The sequence below is a fragment of the Ursus arctos genome, unplaced genomic scaffold (assembly GCF_023065955.2).
Source record: "Ursus arctos isolate Adak ecotype North America unplaced genomic scaffold, UrsArc2.0 scaffold_9, whole genome shotgun sequence".
Taxonomy (NCBI): Eukaryota; Metazoa; Chordata; class Mammalia; order Carnivora; family Ursidae; genus Ursus; species Ursus arctos.
Window position 1 is genome coordinate 69,640,326 of NW_026623111.1, and position 20,891 is coordinate 69,661,216.

General features: G+C 37.3%; 1 protein-coding gene across 7 annotated transcripts in view; it reads right to left on the bottom strand.

Annotated features, from left to right (window-relative positions):
• The window catches only part of FAM13A (family with sequence similarity 13 member A), a 316,257-nt gene that overhangs the window by 271,370 nt on the left and 23,996 nt on the right, over window positions 1–20,891 (bottom strand). For 3 of the 7 annotated variants that reach the window (XM_057309501.1, XM_057309503.1, XM_044388084.3), the window contains exons 1-3: window positions 19,342–19,449; window positions 18,157–18,346; window positions 10,881–11,090 (exon numbers count right to left, since the gene is read on the bottom strand). In XM_057309501.1, coding sequence (XP_057165484.1) covers window positions 10,881–11,090; window positions 18,157–18,346; window positions 19,342–19,434 — 493 coding nt within the window. In that variant the 5' untranslated portion in view covers window positions 19,435–19,449. Of the gene's footprint in view, window positions 1–10,880; window positions 11,091–18,156; window positions 18,347–19,341; window positions 19,450–20,891 lie in introns of those variants that run through there. The other 4 variants (XM_057309502.1, XM_057309504.1, XM_057309505.1 and 1 more) reach the window with 2 other exon arrangements.

The window sequence follows — 20,891 nt, forward strand, 5'->3', positions numbered from 1 at the left end:
CCATCGACAGACGAATGGATAAAGATGTGGTATCAGGGCACCTGGGTGGCTCAGTTGGTTGAGTAGCTGCTTTCGGCTCAGGTCATGATTCCAGGGTCCTAGAATCAAGCCCTGCATTGGGTTCCCTGCTCAGTGGGGAGTCTGGTTCTCCCTCTCCTTCTCCCTCTGCCTGCAGCTCCCCTTGCTTGTGTGCATGTGTGTGTTCTCTCTCGCTCTCTGTCAAATAAATAAATAAAAATCTTAAGAAAAAAAGATGTGATGTGTATACACACACACACACACACACACACACACACACACACACACAGTGGAATACTACTCAGCCATCAAAAAGAATGGAATCTTGCCATCTGCAATGACATGGATGGAACTAGATGGTATTATGCTAGGCAAAATAAGTCAATCAGAGAAAGGCAAGTATCATGATCTCACTCGTGTGGAATTTAGGAAACAGGGGAAGAGAGGAAAAAATAAAACAAGATGACATCAGAGAGGGAGACAAACCATCAGAGACTCTTAATCATAGGAAACAGACTGAGGGTTGCTGGAGGGGAGGATGGGGTAACTGGGTGATGGGCATTAAGGAGGGCACGTGATGTAATGAGCACTGGGTGTTATATAAGACTGATGAACCACTGAACTCTACCTCTGAAACTAATACACTATATGTTAATTGAATTTAAATTTTTAAAAAATCTGCTTTTCACGTCCATAAACTTGTTAATAAGCAGCCTGAACAGTAACACAATATACTGCATTCCGTAGTGCATAAATAAGCAATATCCACTTTAACTGCCAATTCTGTCTTATAGATACTTTAAAAAATTATTTTTGCATACTTTTAAGTGCTAACAACAATCACAAATGTGAAATACTTCCAAAAAGAAAAAGAAAATTCAAGGACAGTCTTTTTAATAAATGATGTTGGGAAAACTGGACAGACACATGTCAAAGACTGGGACTAGACCACTATCTTACAACATACACGAGAATTAACTCAAAGTAGGTTAAAGACTTGAATGTAAGACCTGAAACCATAAAACATCTAGAAGAAAACAGGTGATAAGCTTCTTGACATTGATCTTGGAATTGAATTTTTGGATCTGACTCTTTAAGACAACAAAAGCAAAAATAAGTGGGACTATATCAAACTAAAAAGCTCCTGCATAGAAAGAAATAAAAAGGCAACCTACTGAATGGGAGAAAGTATTTACAAACTGTATATTCGATAAGGAGTTAATATCCAAAATATACAAAGAACTCAAGCATCTCAATAGCAAAACAAAACAAAGACCAAAACAATCTGATTTGAAAATGGGCAGAGGATCTAAACAGATATTTTTCCAAAGAAGACAGACAGATGATCAACATACACATAATATGTTCAATATCATCATTATCAGGGAAATGTAAATCAAAAGCATAATGAGAGATCATCTCATATCTGTTAGAATGGCTATTATCAAAAAGACAAAAAATAAGTGTTGGAGAGGATGTGGAGGAAAGGGAAACTTCATACATTGCTGGTGGGAATGTAAATTGGTGGAGCCACTGAAAAACAGTATGGAGGTTCCTCAAAATATTAAAAATAGAATTACCATATGATCCACCCATATCACTTCTAGGTATTTCTCTGAAGATGATAAAAGCATGAATTTGAAAAGATACGTGCATCCCTATAGTATTATTTACAGTACCAAGGTATGGAAACAACTGAAAGGTCTGTTGATGGATGCATGGATAAAGATACAGACACTATATACAATGGAAAGTATTACTCATCCATAAAAAAGAGAGAAATCTAATGGTTTACAACAACGTGGATGGATCTTGAAGATATTATGCTAAGTGAAATAAGTCGAACATACAAAGATGAATGTATATGATTTCACTTATATGTGGAATATAGAAAGTAAAACAAACCAAACTCATAGATACATAGAGAGTTAGACTGGTGGTTATCAGAAGTAAAAGGGTTCAGAGGTGTGAGAAATGAATGAAGGGGGTTGATTGTACGGTAATAGATGGTAACTAGACTAATTGTGATGGTCACTTTGTAGTGTATACAAAGATTAAATTATTATGTTGTACACCTAAAGCTAATACAATGTTGTATACCAATTTTATCTCAAAAAAAGGGGGAAAAAGGGCAATGAAAGAGATTTAAAGGAAAATAAGAAAGATAATACAGGAAAATTTCCAAGACCAAAATATAGTATTTTCCAGATTGAATGGACTTACTGAGTACCTGACACAATAGATGAAAAAAAGGCTCCAGGATAGAGCAGGTCCAGGAAGAAAGACTGGTGAGAGAATCTCAGAATCAGCACTGCTACCAAATTAGGTGAGAGCAGAAGAAAAAGTGCCAAAGAAAAATCTCCCCAGAAATAAAGAATTGATAAATTATTTGAAATTTTTGAAAGGTTAGTAGATTTACTGGAAAAATTTCGCAGTTTGAAAAAATCTACAGATATGTTTTCACTCACACAATTTTCTATAAACCTAAGACACATATTAACATCAAGTAGTACACACCACCCCCCCGCACATACACACTCTTATGTAGTCATAACAAGTCAAACATTAATTAAGATATCAGCTAAACTTGTCATATAACACTACTGGAAGAAATTGGAATAATTCACACTGTCACTTAGTAGAGCTAATTCTACACATTTCATAAGCAGAAGTGATGAGATAATGTCTACAAGAAATTCAGATACAACATTATAAGAATATTATCAGATGGAAGCAAATACCAAGGAACAGCTAAATAAATGAAATCTGATTTCCTCTAGGAAAGAATTGAGGGTTGCCACAAGGGTGTATAGGGGTCAGCTGGTTTTGAGTCTTTTATTTGATTTTTTAAAGATTATATGCATTACATAAAATACTTTCTTTAAATAAAAGAAAAATATGTCCAAGGCAAAGAAGATGTATTTAATTGAGACTAATAAGATTACTTATTGGGCATTTCAATGTTTGATTAATTTTACTGAAAGATGACCAAATCCAACTATATTTACAGCCCACCCAACACATACACTGTGCTTACTGTTGAAATCATGTGCCTGTGTTTTCCAAACACCTTTGTTCCTATAATCCTCTCTTCCTAGAGTGCACACTACGCGTGGGAATTCTAGCAGTCCTCCAAAGCCCGGCTGAAGTACTGCCTTCCGTCTCCACAAAGTTCTGATCATCTGTCTTATAAAGGATTTCTCCCTCTCAACCCTACTCTATTCTGTGGATCCTGGCTCGCTATGTACACATTCTATTCCCAAAGAAAACTGCAAGCTCACTGCTGGCAGAGCAATATCCTAATTTTTTATGTAAGCAATAAAATACTAAAGCTAACGCCTTCACCTCAATTTAATAATTGGAAAGGAATTTTTTAATCACCAATTTCATACACATAACAGGCAATGTTTATTTGCAGGCTTCAATTTTCATTAAAGTCATATAAAATATTAAACAAAATAAAAGTTAATAACTTGCAGCCAGTACAAAAATATTCCCAAGTCCATCTTGTGTCATTTGCCAACTCAACCAATAATAAAAAATTCAAGTAGTCTCAATTAATTGGGGCAAGAATTTTGAAATCTCTCTCTTAGCTTGAAACTGAGGCCAAATTTTATTTCTCTTTTTTCCTCTTAATCATTAGGCAGAAAGTGTACTTATTCCTCTGTAACTCTTTTGTAATTTTTTTAAGAGATGGCAAAGTTAGGATACAGACTTTAGGCCTGAAAGTAAAGTGGAGGGAATTGCACTCAGTGGCTTCTCTTCTTATAAACAAGAAAACAAAGGGCAGAGGAGTGGGCTGAGGAGCTGGGACATAAGCACGGGGAAGGAAGGATGAATTAAAAATGTGAATTCTGGGGTGTCTGGATGGCACAGTCGGTTAAGCATCCAACTCTTGGTTTCAGGTCACGTCGTGATCTTAGGGTCAGGAGATCGAGCCCCACGTTGGGCTCCATGCTCAGGGTGGAGTCTGCTTCAGACTCTCTCCCCCTCTACCCACCCCCAAATAAATAAATAATGCGGATTCCTACATCCCATCTCTACAGAGGATAATTTAATTGGCGTATGATAGGACTTGATCTCTGGGCTGCCACAGTTGAGAAACACTGGCTTAACCTTTATCAAATATTTATTTTTGTTCTAAGCATTTGCACTGATAAACTCAGTTTCCACAATGAGCTCAGCAAGTACACACTACTATGATCTCCATTTAACAATTAGGGAAACTAAGAATGGTGGTTTTAAAATGTACACAAAGCCTGACATTTCTCCCTTCAGCAGAGGGCACCCAATTCCATTCACCTTCGTTTACTAGCCAAATTATTGACTTGACCTTCATGAATAGAATGTGCTACAAAAGATGCTGTTTGTCTTCTCAGGCTCAGTCATTAAAAGGGTAGCTTTCGTCCCTCTTGAGTTGCGCATGCTGAGGGAAGCCAGCCAGCAGCCAACTGGAGAGACCTGGATAGAAGGGACCTGAGGCCTCTTGCCAAGAACCAGCACTACATTGGAGCCGTGTAAGTGAACCACCTTGCAAGCACAACTTCTAGCTCCAGTTAAGCCTTCAGATAATTGCAGCACTTGACTCCTCTTGACAACAGCTTGACAGACTCTGAACCAGTACTGCCCCGCTAAACTACACCTAAATTCCCAACCCACAGAAACTGTGAAAGAAAATAAATGTTTACTATAGTTTTAAGCCACTACATTTTTTAAAAAAAGATTTTATTTATTTATTTCTCAGAGGGAGAGAGAGAGCACAAGCAGGGGGAGCAGTAGGCTGAGGGAGAAGCAGGCTCCCTGCTGAGCAAGGAGCCTGACGTGGGACTCGATCCCAGGACCCTGGGACCATGACCTGAGCTGACACTTAACCGACTGAGCCACCCAGGCATCCCTAAGCCACATTTTGGAATAATTGTTATGTAGCAATAGATAGCTAATACACCAAGGCACAAAAAGGTTAAGTAATTTGATCCTATTAATGCAGCTAACAAACGGCAAATGGAGATTTGAAACTAGTCAGAATGGATCCAGATCCTCTGCTCTAAGCCACGTGGTAGAATTTCTTTCTTCAAAATAAAGATTATCCTGCCTATACCTTATTAGAGCTCGTGCTGGGATGAAAAGAAATTATATAAATATCTGCCAGCTATTAAACTGAAGAGTCAGTAGTTATTTAGCATCTATCATTAACACTAAAAAGCATAAGTTCCTGGGGCGCCTGAGTGGCTCAGTCGTTAAGCGTCTGCCTTTGGCTCAGGGCTTGATCCTAAAGTTCTGGGATCGAGCCCCACATCAGGCTCTCCCGCTGGGAGCCTGCTTCTTTCTCTCCCACTCCCTCTGCCTGTGTTCCCTCTCTCTCTGGCTGTCTCTCTCTGTTAAATAAATGGATAAAATCTTTAAAAAAAAAAAAAAAAAGCATAGGTTCTTAAAGAGAATAGTAAAATAGAAACAAAAAACCTAAGAAATTATCTATACAAATCAAGAAAACACCCCCTAGTAAAAAAATTTTTCCCACAGAAAATCATTTATTTTAAACTCATTTTGTTACTCCTAGCTATGCCAGTCATTTAAGATTTCTAAGACAAAACATCAATTCTATAAAAATTTCTGACCTAATTAGCACCCACCATAGGCTTTTGCTATTTCTTACCCATACATTTATTAAATTGTGATACATTAAAAAAAAAAAAAGTTACAGACTAAATTTTGTCCACATAAAATTCACAGGTTGAAGCCTTAACCCCCAATGTGACTATATTTGGAGATAGGGCCTTAATGGAAGGTAATCAAGGTTAGAGGAGTCCATAAAGGCAGGACCCTAGTCCAATGCACTGGTGTTCTCATAAGAAAGGAAAAAGACACCAGGAGAGCTCACACACAGAAAAGGCCATGTGAGAACACAGTGAGAAGGTACCACCTGCAAGCCAAGGAGAGAGGTCTAATCAGAAACCACCCCTGTCAGCACTTTGGTCTTGGACTTCCAGCTTCCAGAACTATGAGAAAACAAATTTCTGTTGTTAAGATGAGTCTACATAGAAGACTATGAAATTCACATCTTTAGCTTTCATCCCTTTCTCCCAAGCACTGACAGTCGTCTTAGTCATCTATTTAAAATGAGCTCCTCTTCATGGCCTCATAATTACTCCCCCCTCGTGATTTCCATTATTTATATTAATGGGCCAACTGTCAAGATGCCACATCAGGATCTCTCTTCCTTCTTCAATAGCGATAGCGGGATCTGAGAAAGATAATTAATAAAGCCCCACAAAGAGGTCATCAGACCCTACCAAGCTAATAGCATTTGAGCCTTTGGCTTAAAGCCCAGATTCACCTGGAGACAAGGAAAGAAGCATTAGTCAGCGGCAAAAGTTTCCTAGAAAGTTCATGACTCTGCTTCTTCCTTTCCTGACAAAAGATCATGTCTGACAGGCTAAAGCATTTTAATAAATAAAGGCCCCACCCTAGGTACAGACAGAAAAGATCTGAATTACTGTAGACAAAAAAATAAATAAATAAATAAATAACAGTTACCTCAGGTCTCCTCAAAGCACTGAGTTAGCAGGGAGCTCTCCCTGGTGCTACTTCAACCTTATCTTAAAACTTTCTTCCTGATTTATTAGTTTCTATTCACAACAGTGTGACAAAGTGGCCTTCTGGCAGCATGGTCCTCCCGAACATATGGGCATCAGGGTTGGGCCACCGCACTATCCCTTCCTAACCCACTCTTCTTTAAGCCACCTAAACTCAAAACTCTAGGGTTATCTTTGACTCCTTTCTTACTCTCGTTAACTGCTGGATGTCCTCTTCTGTTTAAGTTTTCTTTAAAATTCCATTACCAGTTTCTGTTGGGATGCTGAGAAAGTTTTGGAGATGGACAGTGGTAATGGCTGTACAAAAGTATGAATGTAATTAATGCCACTTAGGTGTGTACTTAAAAATGGTTAAAATAGTCATTTTATGTTACATATATTTTACCTCAATTGAAAAAAAATTCCACCGCCAATTACTTGTCAAATACAGGTCCTTTGGATCAAGACCTAGGTTTCTGTGGGTCTCCTAGAGGTTTTCCCTGCACCCTCCCATCCATCCATCTTACACAGCACTGCTAAAAATACTGCTTCCATCCTAGGATTTCTTTCTTCAAAAACTGACTGTTTGTAGGTCAATATTAATTCCTTCACCTAACATTCAAAGTGCTCTATCATCTAGTCTCAGCTTACATTTATTTATTGTTTGTTTGTTTTGGAGAGAGTACAAGCATGTAAGAGGGGAAGGGCAAAGGGAGAGGGAGAGAGAGAATCTTATGTGGGCTCCTCGCCCAGCACAAAGCCTGACTCAGGGCTTGGGGCACCATCTTGAGAGCCCTAAGCCCCATGATTTCCACTCTGAGATCATGACCTGAGCCAAAATCAAGAGTTGGATGCTTATCCCACTGAGCCACCCAGGTGCCCCTCAGCCTATTTTTAAAATTATTCCATTTGCTCATTTCCTGTAGCCATGCACAGCTGTTAGACATTTCTGTCTCACAGTGTTTTTGCTCATGCCCTTTTCCTTGCCTAATGATTTTCCTCTCCATCCAAAGTCGTGTGCCCCATTTTACTTTTTCCACAAAGTGTTCTCTGACCATCATAATCCGGACTGATTTCCCTCTCTCCTTGTTACCACTCATTTGAAGTACCATAGAATATATACCACACACATTCTACCTCCTCAATTAAATCACACACTCCTTAAAGTTAGAATGTTTAATCTTTTATTTCTTGGTATCATCCTGTGTCTAAGTAGGAGGGGCTAAATAAGTACTGATGGACTGATCCAATTCCAACTCATCAAGTAACAACAAAAAACATTCGTTGTTTTGGACATACTTGCATTTGTATTACAGAAGATTTTCAATGGGGAACATTCATATAAAGGAATTTCTAGTTAATCCTAAATGAAATGAATGGTATCCTAAAATCTTTTTATTGCTTGCAATCCACATCTATTCCCAAAACACAACTGAGATTGTTAAAATAAAAAAATATTGGCCCACCTAGGTAAGGATAAGAGATCAAAAATCATGAAATATTGCCAAGCTGAGACAATTATACTGGAAAACTCCATCAAGAAAGGCGAGTTGTTGTAGTCAGAGATAAGTTTAACAAGACCACAGGAAAGGACGATCACTCAAGTCCTTTCGAGCCTCTCTTAAATGTGAACTGTCTAAACCAGAGCTGTGCCTCAAGCAGAAGGTTCTGGCAGACATCAACTTTAGATGTAAGTTTTTAATAGCATACCAATATTTCTGCATACCAGGTATTTATCTAAAGATACGATCTCAGAACTCTGGACACCAGTCAAGTCTAGAGTTGATAGTATGTTCTATAAAAGAATCTACGTGGTGCTCTTTCACACAGAGGGCCCTTGTTGATCTGCATGATGAAAGGGCGATCTAGGGCACCCGGAGTGCTTATAAGCAGCATTCAGACTGTCCTCAGGGGGAGTTTCAGTTTAGCTTAAATGTCTGAAAAAATACTTAGTTGAGGCTCTACAATTCTACCCCATAAAGCATGGAAGAGAGGATTTTGATGTGAAAAATTATGAAATACCTTGCTCTTTACACAGGATAGCATCTGAAGGCCCTTAATATTTTTTTAAAAAAAGAAATCGGGCATGGGGTTGTGACAGAATAGAAAAGCTACTGAATCTGTTATTAGGGGGACTGAAATATAAAAGTAGAGCAAACTTTACTAAGAAGTTTTATCAACACACTTTTATTACATATTCATTACATTTTAACAGCCTAGTATAACATCTGCCTTTGGTGAGTCTGTAAAGAGCTTTGCCACTTCCAGTTTTCGAGTGACCAGCTGTAGCGTGTACCCTCTACTCTAAGAGTACCACATACAAGCATAAACCAAGAGAAGCACCATAGCTCTTTTCTACCTGAATTATTAAAGAGAAATTTATTTTCAAGAGGCTATACTATCTGATAGCTAAAGTACCGAATGCTCCCGTCACTTAGCAGCTTACAACTAGTAGGTACTTCCATTAATATCTCCTTTATTGAACATATCAGATCTAGCTCTAAAGGTTTTTAGGAAGTGAGAGACGACGACGACGACGACGACGACGACTACTACTACTATGGCAAAAGTCAATGTCTCTGCCCCATTTAGAATTTGTTATCTGTGCATAATCACACAACCCCTTAGGTTGGGTATATAACCAGCCTTACTTTTAGAATACTACTTGCTTTTTATGATGCAAATCAAATTTTGTGGCCACCAGGGAGACAGGTCATGAATGAGAAGATAATTTACAAAGAACAGCTAAACAAAATATTACTATAATGTAACAAAAATAGTAAAACAGTGCATTCTCTTTATCAAATGAAAGCTATTCTAAGAAATGTGATAAAACCTTTTAAAATTCACAAGTATTCGCAAATATTAATATAGTATCATTAATATTGGTATCTTAAAAGCAAGATATAATCTTAATAAAGATTCTTATTAATACTAAATATTTGATTACTAAATATTTTGTTTGAAGGACATATTTAAATCTTCAACTAGCTTTTGTAGCAATTATTTTTAAATGATTTTCAGAAATTTATCTTAAAATTTAACCTCTCCATGACAAGGATAAAATACTATTCTTATAGGGGCACCTGGGTGGCACAGTGGTTAAGCGTCTGCCTTCGGCTCAGGGCGTGATCCCGGCGTTGTGGGATCGAGCCCCACGTCAGGCTCCTCCGCTATGAGCCTGCTTCTTCCTCTCCCACTCCCCCTGCTTATGTTCCCTCTCTCGCTGGCTGTCTCTATCTCTAATAAATAAATAAAATCTTTAAAAAAAAATAAAAAAAAAATACTATTCTTATAAGAATCAGTTAAGGAGCAATGGCTACTTCCTTCAGATCCTCATACATATAAACATGAGAAAGTTCAGTTTCTAATGAGCAAGCCTCAAACAGGTCACTTACTATCACTTACTGATATGGAAAGCTTTATTAAAAGCACTTTGATCACCGGAACAAATGGTTCTGTGATTTTTGCTTTCATATTTGATCACCATTTTTCAATATAATACAACATACAACATGGCCTTCTCACTTACCCATTCTTTAGTATACTACATGTGAATAATTACACCACTACTTTAAAGGAATGTGGTTTTAAGTAACATCCTTTTTAATCTGGCAATTTGCACTCCTAACAATATATTTTCTCTTTTTCACTCGAACTTGACACAAATCAGGAAAGAAATGGCTTTTCAAGACTAAATCACTTTTCTTACTATATTTAAGAGGGAGAACTATGATTATGCCTATAATTACTACGCTTAAAAATGACGTTTCTTCATTCAAAATTACTTCATAACGCAATCAAAAACCAATTTTCCTCCAGTTGTGTAAAATGAACACAATTATTTTAGGACTCAGTCTTGCTCATGAGAGAAAGACAGCACACCACTGACCTTTCAGCTTCAAAGTCACTAACCAAACACAATTTAATTAACTAATATTTCCTACATAGAATTTAATGCCTTATTCTCACTCCTTCTAGGACAGGCACTAGTCAGAAAATAATTTCTTTGGCCCACAAACATTTGGGCTTTTCAATATTAAGTGTTCATCTGCCAACATTACAGAAATTACACTTCATAGCGGTATTTCATAATCAGTTTAGCATTATTTTAGGGTAGAAAATGGGGCCCTAGAGTAACTAAAATAGAGAGATGGTGGTGATGGAGAGACCACTAATATTTAAAAGCTTAGCTTAATATTTAAAATTTAGGTGTTTAATATATAAAGGCTTAGTTTTAGCTGAAAAACAGAACTGGTTGAAGTGTTAAAAGGATTTAACCGCACTAACCCTGAAAGAGCTGAACGAATCGAGGGTGCAACGCTGAGGTGACCACGCTCTCCGGCAGCTCCCTCAGGAAAAGCTTCAACAGACTGGCTGCTGAGCAGACGTCCCCGTCTTTCCCAAGCTCCACAGGGGCTCCACTCTCGAACTTCCATCGGAGCTGTTCCACCACCTTCACATTGCCGTTCACCCTAAAAAGGCCTTCCTGGGTGAGTCCTGGAGCAGGGGAGCACAGACACGCAGAAAATAAACTGAGGTCTCTCACAGACAGACACTAACTCTAGAGAACAGTAACCACAAAATAAATAAATCTCACTAAAGAATTTTCTAAAGGATTACCCAATGCACATTTTGCAAAAATGCTTTCCTACAATAACAGATTTTCACACCTAGTATGTAGCAGCTAAAAAGATCATATAGGATTGTTCTAAAAGCTGACCTCTAAAAATAACGTTAGCACACATATAAACATAGAACAGATTCTTCTACAAAGAAATTGCATTCATATAATCTGCAGTACATTACAGAAACTGACCCTGGGCTCCAACAGCAGCTTATCATTTTGAAAACTATTAAAAAAAAAAACAAAACTAATAGGTATGTAAGAAACTTCTTAACTGCATGTGATTACTTTGTAATAATTAAGAAGAAATACTTCTTTAGGAATCAGTGAAATCCAAGGATAAGACTCTATGAGATGATAAAGTAGTATAAGACAAGTTCCTTGCCTTCAACCAGTTGACGGGATATTATTGTTGGCTGGGGTCAGCTCAAAAGGCTCCATAAATGAGCCTTCGGGTGCTTTGCACTGTCTTTGGCTAAAGCATAGGGAAGACGGGAAGATTGGGGCTTATGAACTGTGAAGCTAATGCAGTTTAATTACTACCTTTAAAAATGGTGGTAATTCCATCATTTATTTAGGCCCTTTCCAATGTTCTGTCCCTAATTCTTATTCTTAATTTTGTACTCTTTTTCTAAAAAAGGGTCCCCAAAGGGTTAAGCAGCAGGACACATAAAACCTTGATTTATCCCCAACAAAGAGGAACGAATATATGAAGAGGCAGAGACAGGACAGCATAAAGAAAGATAAACACATGAAAATGTGGGTGGAGTGTTTAGGTCAAAAAGCGATAGGTAATAAAATGGAAGAAATGGGATAGGACCATGAATGTCAAGTTCAACAGTGAAGACCTGGGGTGCCTCGCTGGCTCAGTCTGTAGAGCATGCAACTCTTGATCTCTGGGTCGTGAGTTTGAGCCCCGCATTGGGCATAGAGCTTACTTAGAAACAAAAGGGGAAGACTTTATCATGGGAGCATTAGGGGTAGGGGGAACACAATATAATCAAGGGTTAAGGAATATCTCGCTGAGTAAGAGGAAAATGGAGAGGGCAGAAAGCTTGCCTTAGGGAAACACATTCTACCCTAAGGCAGTAAGACAGAGATTCCAGTGGGAAGGGTGAAAAGGAAGGGAAAAAGTTGATTGGGTAATAGTACAAACGGGAAGTAAGGAAGAGGAAGAGTTGAAAGGTAATTTTAAGGTTTAAAAACTAGGAATCCAGGGAAAAGTACCGTAAAGGATAAGGTGAAGTGGGGGTGAGGAATGGTAGTTCGTTCAGGGGAAAGGTAAGGATTTCCACCTCAGTGTACTGGGTTCAAGGAGACAGAACACCATGTAAGAAAGCCAGCCGGCCTGTGGAGATATGCTGAAGGTACAAGGAAAAATCTTTCTAGTAAAGAACAATCCAGACTGGCCACCCTTCTTTTGAGAGCCTAATGGTGAAATTCAGCAATGACACAGGCACTGAAGCCCATTAGAATTATTTAGGTGGGCGGGGGAGGGTGTGTGTTTGTATCAGCCTTTGCTTCTTTCTCTTACCTGCTAATTGTATTGCTCTTTCTAAAGAAAAAAAAGAAAGCTAATTTCATTTTGATTTGTAATTTGATAAAATATTTTATGAACTCTTCAATTCAATAAATACTTAATAAGTACCTGGCACTGTGTTAAGGAACTTAAAAAAAAATGAAAAAAAAAATTCAAACACTACCATTATCCTTATGGAGTTTATAGACTGGTAAGATGTTTGCATATAAACTTTGGATGTGAAGAACACGAATATCAAAAGTTGACATGAATTTTAGCTCCAATTTTGACAAAAGTTTGTGAAACCAGGAAGGATATTAAAAGTACTTCGCCAACCAGTGTGACCAGGGCACCATGTAATCAGAGGAGATACCAGTCAGCATGTGTGGTAGGCAGCTTCTCAAATGGACCTAATGATGCCCATCTCCTGGTAACCACACCCGTGTGTAATCCCTTCTTCCTGTGTGTGATCTGGATCTAGTGCCTTGCTTGGAACCAAGAGAATATAACAAAATGATATGATCAGGTTCTAATCTTGCTTCTGAGATTAGGTTATACAAGACTGATGGTCATCTTCCTTGTTTGTTTCTCTCTGGCTTTGCTGGCTTGCTCACTCTGATGAATCAGCTGCTTTTTATTTGGTTAGCTATCTTATGAAGAGGTCCACGTGGCAAGGAATGGGGGTGGTTTCTGGACAATAGCCAGTGAGTAAGGGAGACCCTCAGGTCAACAGCCCACAAGGAACTGAATCCTGGTAACAACCATGTGAATGAGCTCAGAAGTGAACCTTCCCCCAGTCAAGTACTGTTATGACTCAAGCCTCAGTCAACACCCTGACTATAGCCTTATACGAGACCCTGAGACAGAAGATACAACTAGACTGTGCCCAGATTCCTGACCCACAGAAACTGTGAGATAATAAACACTGCTGTTTCAAACTACTACATTTTGGGGTAATCTGTTACACAGCAACAGATAAATATGATGCCATTCCCTTTAACACTGCAGAATCTCAGTTATTGAGAGACTTTCCATTTAACTCATTTTTAGAGCTTTTGAGGTCTATTTCCTCCATTCTACAAGCTTTATCTGTAACTTCAGAAATGTGTACTGCCTTCAACAGACAGCACCCAAAAAATAGCACCCACCTCTGGTCAAGGCCCAAATCATGAAAATCTAGAATTCTGCACCCCAATCCTATATCTACCCAGCTCCTGAGCCTGTTTTTGGCCAGCAAATGCCTCTTGGACCTGATTTCACAGTGTTTTTCTAGTTTTGACCTTAGGTTTTCTTTTCTGACTAGGCTTTTTGACCCTTCCCTCAAATAAATATTTCCAGTTATTCCAAAATAACTACCCAGCTCTAAGAACTGGCTCTGGTCCTTCAAGCTCCCTGATCCCACTGCCCTTTACTACTGGAGAGATAAGGTATAAATGGAAGTCACTGAGGTTCACGCCTCTCACTATTTTTTCTGTCCCAAATTCCATTTATTTAACTCTCTTCCCTTAAAAACATCTCTCACCCAAACAATTCTTATGATACCCAGTGATTTTCAACTAGGGGCAATTTACCCCTGGCTCTATTATATTTTGGTGGGAAAAAAAAATCCGTACAGTTTTTTAAAGCCCCTTACAAATTTATAATATATCTAATACCCATATGAGGCTTAACAGACTATATCATCTCTCAATTTTCCTATTCTAAATTCTTAGGAAATGATGATTGTAAAAGAAGTGTTCAGAGGAAGGAGATGCTTAGAAGGTTTTGTGGTTAATCTCATATATTTCCCAGATTCTCTTATATTTGATTTCAGGAGGTACAGATTAATCAACACAAAACTTAATAATGGGTTTAAAAGTTAAAAAATATATATATATAAATGAAATAACATCTACACCACTGACAGTCACTTTCCTGTACAACTGAGATATTTATTTCAAAACAGCGTGAATACATCGTTGGAAACTGAAAATACCAGAACTGAGAATTTGCTTAACTGGCACACTTCGGCCCAGAAAGTAGTAGGACAATATATGAACATATTCTGACACCTGGTGGTAAATGGAGAGTCCTGCACTATTTAAAATGGTATATCCCACAGGATATTCAGGCTAGAGAGAAGGAATCCAGTAACACTGTCAGCAAGATTTTTAAACAAAATAAAGATAATCTAGCTCACAACTTGTAAGATTTTCCTTCAAATGGGAAAAATTACATATTCCCCCCCCCTTTTTTTTAGGAAAAATAGTTCAAAGTCTTTTTAAAAGACCTTCAAATAGACCTTAACAAACCCTTTCTGTCCTAAACTACTTTCATAATAAAGAGGTTTCCCTCCAGTTGTTAAATGTCTATATTTACTGTGGTCATATTCTGATGTTTAATGTATCTACCTAGGGTTAAAGAACATGACTGATCATTCTAACTCTGATACCTGACAGAGGGCCTATATCATGCACAGCAGATGCACAAGAAGGAGATGCACAGTATTTGTTGACTTAAAAAATATACAAAATAATTAATGAAACTAATTGAAGTATCTTGCCCACAAACTTCATTCTACAGACTTACACAAAGTTTTTGGTTTATTAACATGATAGTTTCAGACACAGTAAAGAACTGGTGGTTGTCTACACAGCAATTCACTATACAGCTTTTCAAAATATAGGATAGGTGCCCTACCCACCTTAGCTTGCCAAGCCAAGATTCTAATTCCGTGCATCTGAAGTATCACCAATGGATGGGTATTCTGAAAATATTCCACTAGTGATTCTATTTCTTTCACATTTCTAGTTAAGAATAACTGATTTTTCTATTTTACATCCCTAGTTGAGAAGGACTGATTTTAGCCCATTAAAATATTCTGAAAATATTCCACTAGTGATTCTATTTCTTTCACATTAAGAATAACTGATTTTCTATTTTTCATCTCCAGTTTAGAAGGACTGATTTAGCCCATTAAAATATTTCGTTTGCATTACCTGAATATACCCGACTAAACTATAACTATAGGTAAGAGGAGACAGAAAGACAACTAATACCTAATTTAAATTTTGCCAAAATGTTCATAGAGTGATGTTGTGAATTTGGTTCAACTCTTACAGAGTTGATTATAAATGCGCATATCCTTGACCCAGGTCTACAGATACACGCATGGTGCTTGAAATGACACGTGGGAAAGGTTGGTCACTGAATCACTGCTTACGGACAGCAAAAGACTGCATGCAATTCAATATTCGTCAGCACGTGACTGCTTAAAGAAAGGATATGTGTATATAGTCAGTGCGTAAGGAAAAGAAGAATTACATGAGTAAAGCTTTTTATGCAATATGGAAAGATCTCCACAATATACTGCTCAATGACTTTTAAAAGGATTCACAGCAGTGTGAATGGTATACTATATTTATGTTCAAAGGGAAAAAAGAACATATGCATATATGATTATATATTCATAAAATATCTTTGTAAGACTATATCAGACACTGGTGAAGGAATGTTGTTTCTGGGAGGGGAAATGAATAATCAAGGGACAGGTTTTGGAGGGAGAGATTTTTCAGTGCATATCCAGTATTTTGCACCACATAAGGATATTAACTATTCAATATTTTTTTAAAAACTTGAAAGCGAAAATGATTTTACTCTAAGAGTAACCCCAAGAGGCTATTACTCAGTAATTATTCGGTAAAAGATCAGAACACTGACTATACCAAAACAAAATTTAGGTAGTCACACTCTGGTATCCAAATGAATAATACTGAACAACCCTATTTAAGAGATTAAATGAATTACCTAGAGATCCATTTATATCTAAATCAGCAGGATACAGTTTTACTCAATACTGAGTGTTTTTGAGTCCTTCAAAGCTCTAACAATTTAATGTGCCTTCAAAATCCTGTAGGTCAAGGTCCCATCTTCCTACATGCTGTATACAACACCTTTTTTTTTAACCTGTTTAAAGTATTTGAATAAACCCAGAGCTATTCTCTAAGAATCTTACCTGTCTGCAGCTTATCATCCTCTAAAAATATGGGGATAGCTCCTAGGATGTAAGAGTGTAAGCCTGGCTCTTCAGTTTCAGAACAAAATATCATTTTGTCATCTGCATACCTAGTAACCTGAGCAAACAGTTGCTTTTTCAGTTAACACAAAACACCTGACCTTCTGAGGGCTGACCTACGTGCCATACCCTTCCTGTCACAAGCTGACTCACATTCCTACAGAGGAACAGATGCACTGTGCTTCTCACGTATTTCCAACGAAGGATTGTTCTTAATGGGGGAGAATGGACTCGTAATCATGGGAAGTTAAGGAAACACACCGCACAAAGTACAGAATGCCTCTGAAGTCTCAGGTTTTACCTTTAAAAATTCCTACTAATTTTAAACTCTATTCTGCAGTGAGTCTTTTGGGTAGAAATGTTGTTTCACTATAGAAAACAATGAAAATTCCAAGCTTTTCCCTCACAAGATTTCCTTTCCAAACCTGCTAAAGCTTACTGACATTTATTATGTAGTGTGTGGGGTTTTCCTATCATATTGCCTTAGTTTGAATAGCATGAATGTAGGGGGTATGGAACAATTTGCTCTCTACTTATCCAGGTTTTTAAGTCCCATTTTAAGTAAAATCATTTAAAAAAGCTATAAGGTAGCTCTCCATAACAGGGAGATTCATCTTTTTTATCATTCAATGAACTATGTTGTTCTCCAATTGTTTTACATGCCTACTTGTATCACTTCAGAAGTAAATGACCTCCCATAATAGGCTATACACCATACTATTTTTTTTTTTTTTTAGTATCCCTACCAAGCTTATGAAAGCAATCAAGGTATCCAGTAAGTTCAGGACTGAACTCAGCTGAAAAAGATACCCTGAAAGTGTTCTGTTACACTAAAAATTACTCTCAGTTGGAATTTAATGAATCAAGAGAAGTCACTATTGTTAGAACAGTGTATTTTTTTAATTTTACTTTTTAAAAAAGATTTTATTTATTTGACAGAAAGAGAGAGAGAGAGCAGCAGAGAAAGAGAGGGAGAAGCAGGCTCCCTGCCAAGCAGGGAGCCCGACGCAAGTTTGATTCCGGGACCCCGGGATCATGACCTGAGCCAAAGGCAGACGCTTAACCACTGAGCCACTCAGGTGTCCCAGAACAGTGTATTTTAGAACTCAAAACTAGGAATCATTTCCAAACTAGAAACCTCAATGATTAAATTGATTGGTCCATGGTAAATTGAACAGTAGTGTCAAAATAATATTTTGCAGTAGTAATACTCAATGTCCTTTTTAAAGGAAAAGGTATGTTACATAACTTGATATTCTAATTAAGGTGCTTGAGGGAGTTTCTCGCACATCGTGTGGTAGTTCACACAGAAACCTTCTTCTCGTATGCGGGAACGGTAAACATATAGAGTGGAACCACGACTTACCATGCTTCACCAAGTACTCCACTATGGTCCCCACTACAGCTGGAACGCCGTTCTCCGTGAGCCCCTGCTGCTGGAGGTCTTGGAGGCTGACTCCAAATAACTTCTTATAGGTCGAACTCCTCTGCTCATTCAGTGGCACTGCCACTATCTTTTTCATGTCTTCTTTCAGCCGAACCGCTGCTTTACTTTGCTTAAAAAAACATAAGAAAAGAGAGCAGTCAGTCATATTTACCACAGGAGGCTGCATGGTTACCTGAATTGAAATGTAAGCGTCTGGAGACCCATAGGAGTGGTCTTTACTAATTTTTACTTCCACTCAAGTCAACACTAGTAACCTCTCTCATTAGGTTTCTCAGCGTTATGAATGGCCCATACTGGTAGAATAGTTAAAAGGAATGAAAATGAGAAACCTGAAGCCACAACTTAACTGTAGCTAAGGGAGGGAGGAATACACTGCAGTAGCTAAGACAGATTATTACAGTAACCAAGGGGTGTGACTCCGAAGTACCTGGCTAACAGGAAGAGAAAACATTTATAAGATCACTGAAACTCCATGCGGATCCTAGAACAACAAAGGGTTTCTGAAGATGAAAATGTCTCTGGATGCCATTTTAAGGTAGTTTTAATTTGGAGTCTTGGAAAAAATATATTTAAGTAGAGTGAACATTTTTTTTTCTGATTTAATTACATCTGTGAATAGCTCATTAGTATTTTGGCACATAAAATCAGCTCAATTCTCACTGAAGTTCAAAATATTCTCTCTCTCAAACAGCAACATTTCAGATAGTTATAATTTAAACATATTCACAAGACTGAACATACTATAAGTAAAAAGTGCAGTTTACATTTAAATAATTCAAATTATCACAATGAAAAATAAATGTTTCTTCCTTTTAACAGAAATTTGTACCCCAAGGGAGTATTACACTAAACCATATTAAAATTCATCTTTTATGACTAAATGAGGGATTTTCTTTTTAAAGCATGTGTGCTATATAAATGTTATGTATTTATGAGTCTAAACATGGAAAAGCTGGAAAAATGCAAGCCATTTTATCTGGGGACAGAGGCAGTGGATTGGGGGAAAGTTTAACTCTTTGAGCGTGAATGTAGCAACCAATTAAAGTGTAGATACTGTAAGTGCAAACTAATGTAGCTCTTACTATCTAAAAGTAGGAACCTTACCTCCAGTTTGGTGTTGAGGAAACAAAGATCAGATTTAAGTAATTTGGCAGAAGTCACAGAACTGGTAAGAGTTTCATCCTCCTCTAGGTCCATGTTCCTCTCCTTAAAGTTAAGTTTATATTAATGTCCTAGTGCAGTTTGTATATAACTATAGAATCATACTACAATCAACTCTATATATGACCCAAGATAATGACAAGTTAATTCTACAATCTTGATTTTGAGTATGGCCCCTGTATTCTCAATTTGACTTTGAATCTTATAATCTACAGAATCAGAACAACTTCCATTGAAATGTTTACATATTTTGGTAGGTCATATTTGAAAGCCAGATTTTTCTAGTGAAAATTCAGCAAATGTAAAGTTACAATAGAGATTTAGTATCTATTAATATTATAGATAATACTATAGATTTAGTATCTATTAATATTATTTTATGATAGTGTTAGCTACTACAAAGTAGTAGTATGGGCAGTAACTATGACCTGTTACTAAGGAAATTATGAACTTATTAATTAAACCAAATTTATGATACCTAATAATTTTTTTGTGGGGACTTAAAAACCGATCAATCTCCTTCAACTGAACATATGAGAAATTTTAGTCAATCAGGTATATCTGGTCAACAAGAAGCCAAAAAGGAACCAGTATTTATGAAACTTTGAAAATACTCTCAAAATGTAGCATTAAAAACAGATGGCAATATAAGGTAAATCCTACACACTTTATCTTACTTTTATCTTCTTACTGAGACAATACAGTATAGTGTTTTGGAGCATGGAACCAGGCTTCCTGTTTCAAGTTTCATTCTGCTCTAAATAGCTGTGAACCTTGGACAAGTCACTTGACTTCTGTGTGCCTATTTCCCCATCTGTGAAATAGTGATGCTAAGAGTTCCTATCTCATGCAGATATGGAGACTGAAATGAATTCATATACCTAAAGGAATGAGAAGAGACCTTGGTACACTCAGTAATTATGGACTGTTACAAATCATTACAACCATCATCATCAACCTTATTATTCCAGAAAACTATTCTGATTTCTTCTTTAAAAAATGGAGATACACTCAATTATTTCTATACTCAATGTGTGTCTAAAGTTTGCTGTTTAAGAAGGCATTTGGTTGGTGGTCTGATGATCTAATTATTCTCTATATAACTCTAATCTCCTAAAATATGTAAGAAAGACTTCTGAATGATAAAGATAAAATAATTATATATATATGTATCAGAATTCCCTAAATTTTTATTAGAAAGTTAAGGTCTCCTTGTAAGTGCTTGAGTTTAACACCTTGAGTCAGTGCTCTTTCTGCTAACATCCCTGTCCTTCACTCTGTCCTTTAGTCAGAATTGCAGACAGCAGGCTCTGTCTCCTGTTAGTAGACAGTGTAGATAAGCAATCTTGGTGCTATGGATTAGAAAGTTTTCAAGGAAGAGCCAGACAGTGGATCTTGCAGACGCTGAAGTGACCGTACATTAAACTACCTGTTTACTCAATATAGAGCCACACTACACAGAAACTTTATATGTAATCATAATAAAAGAACCT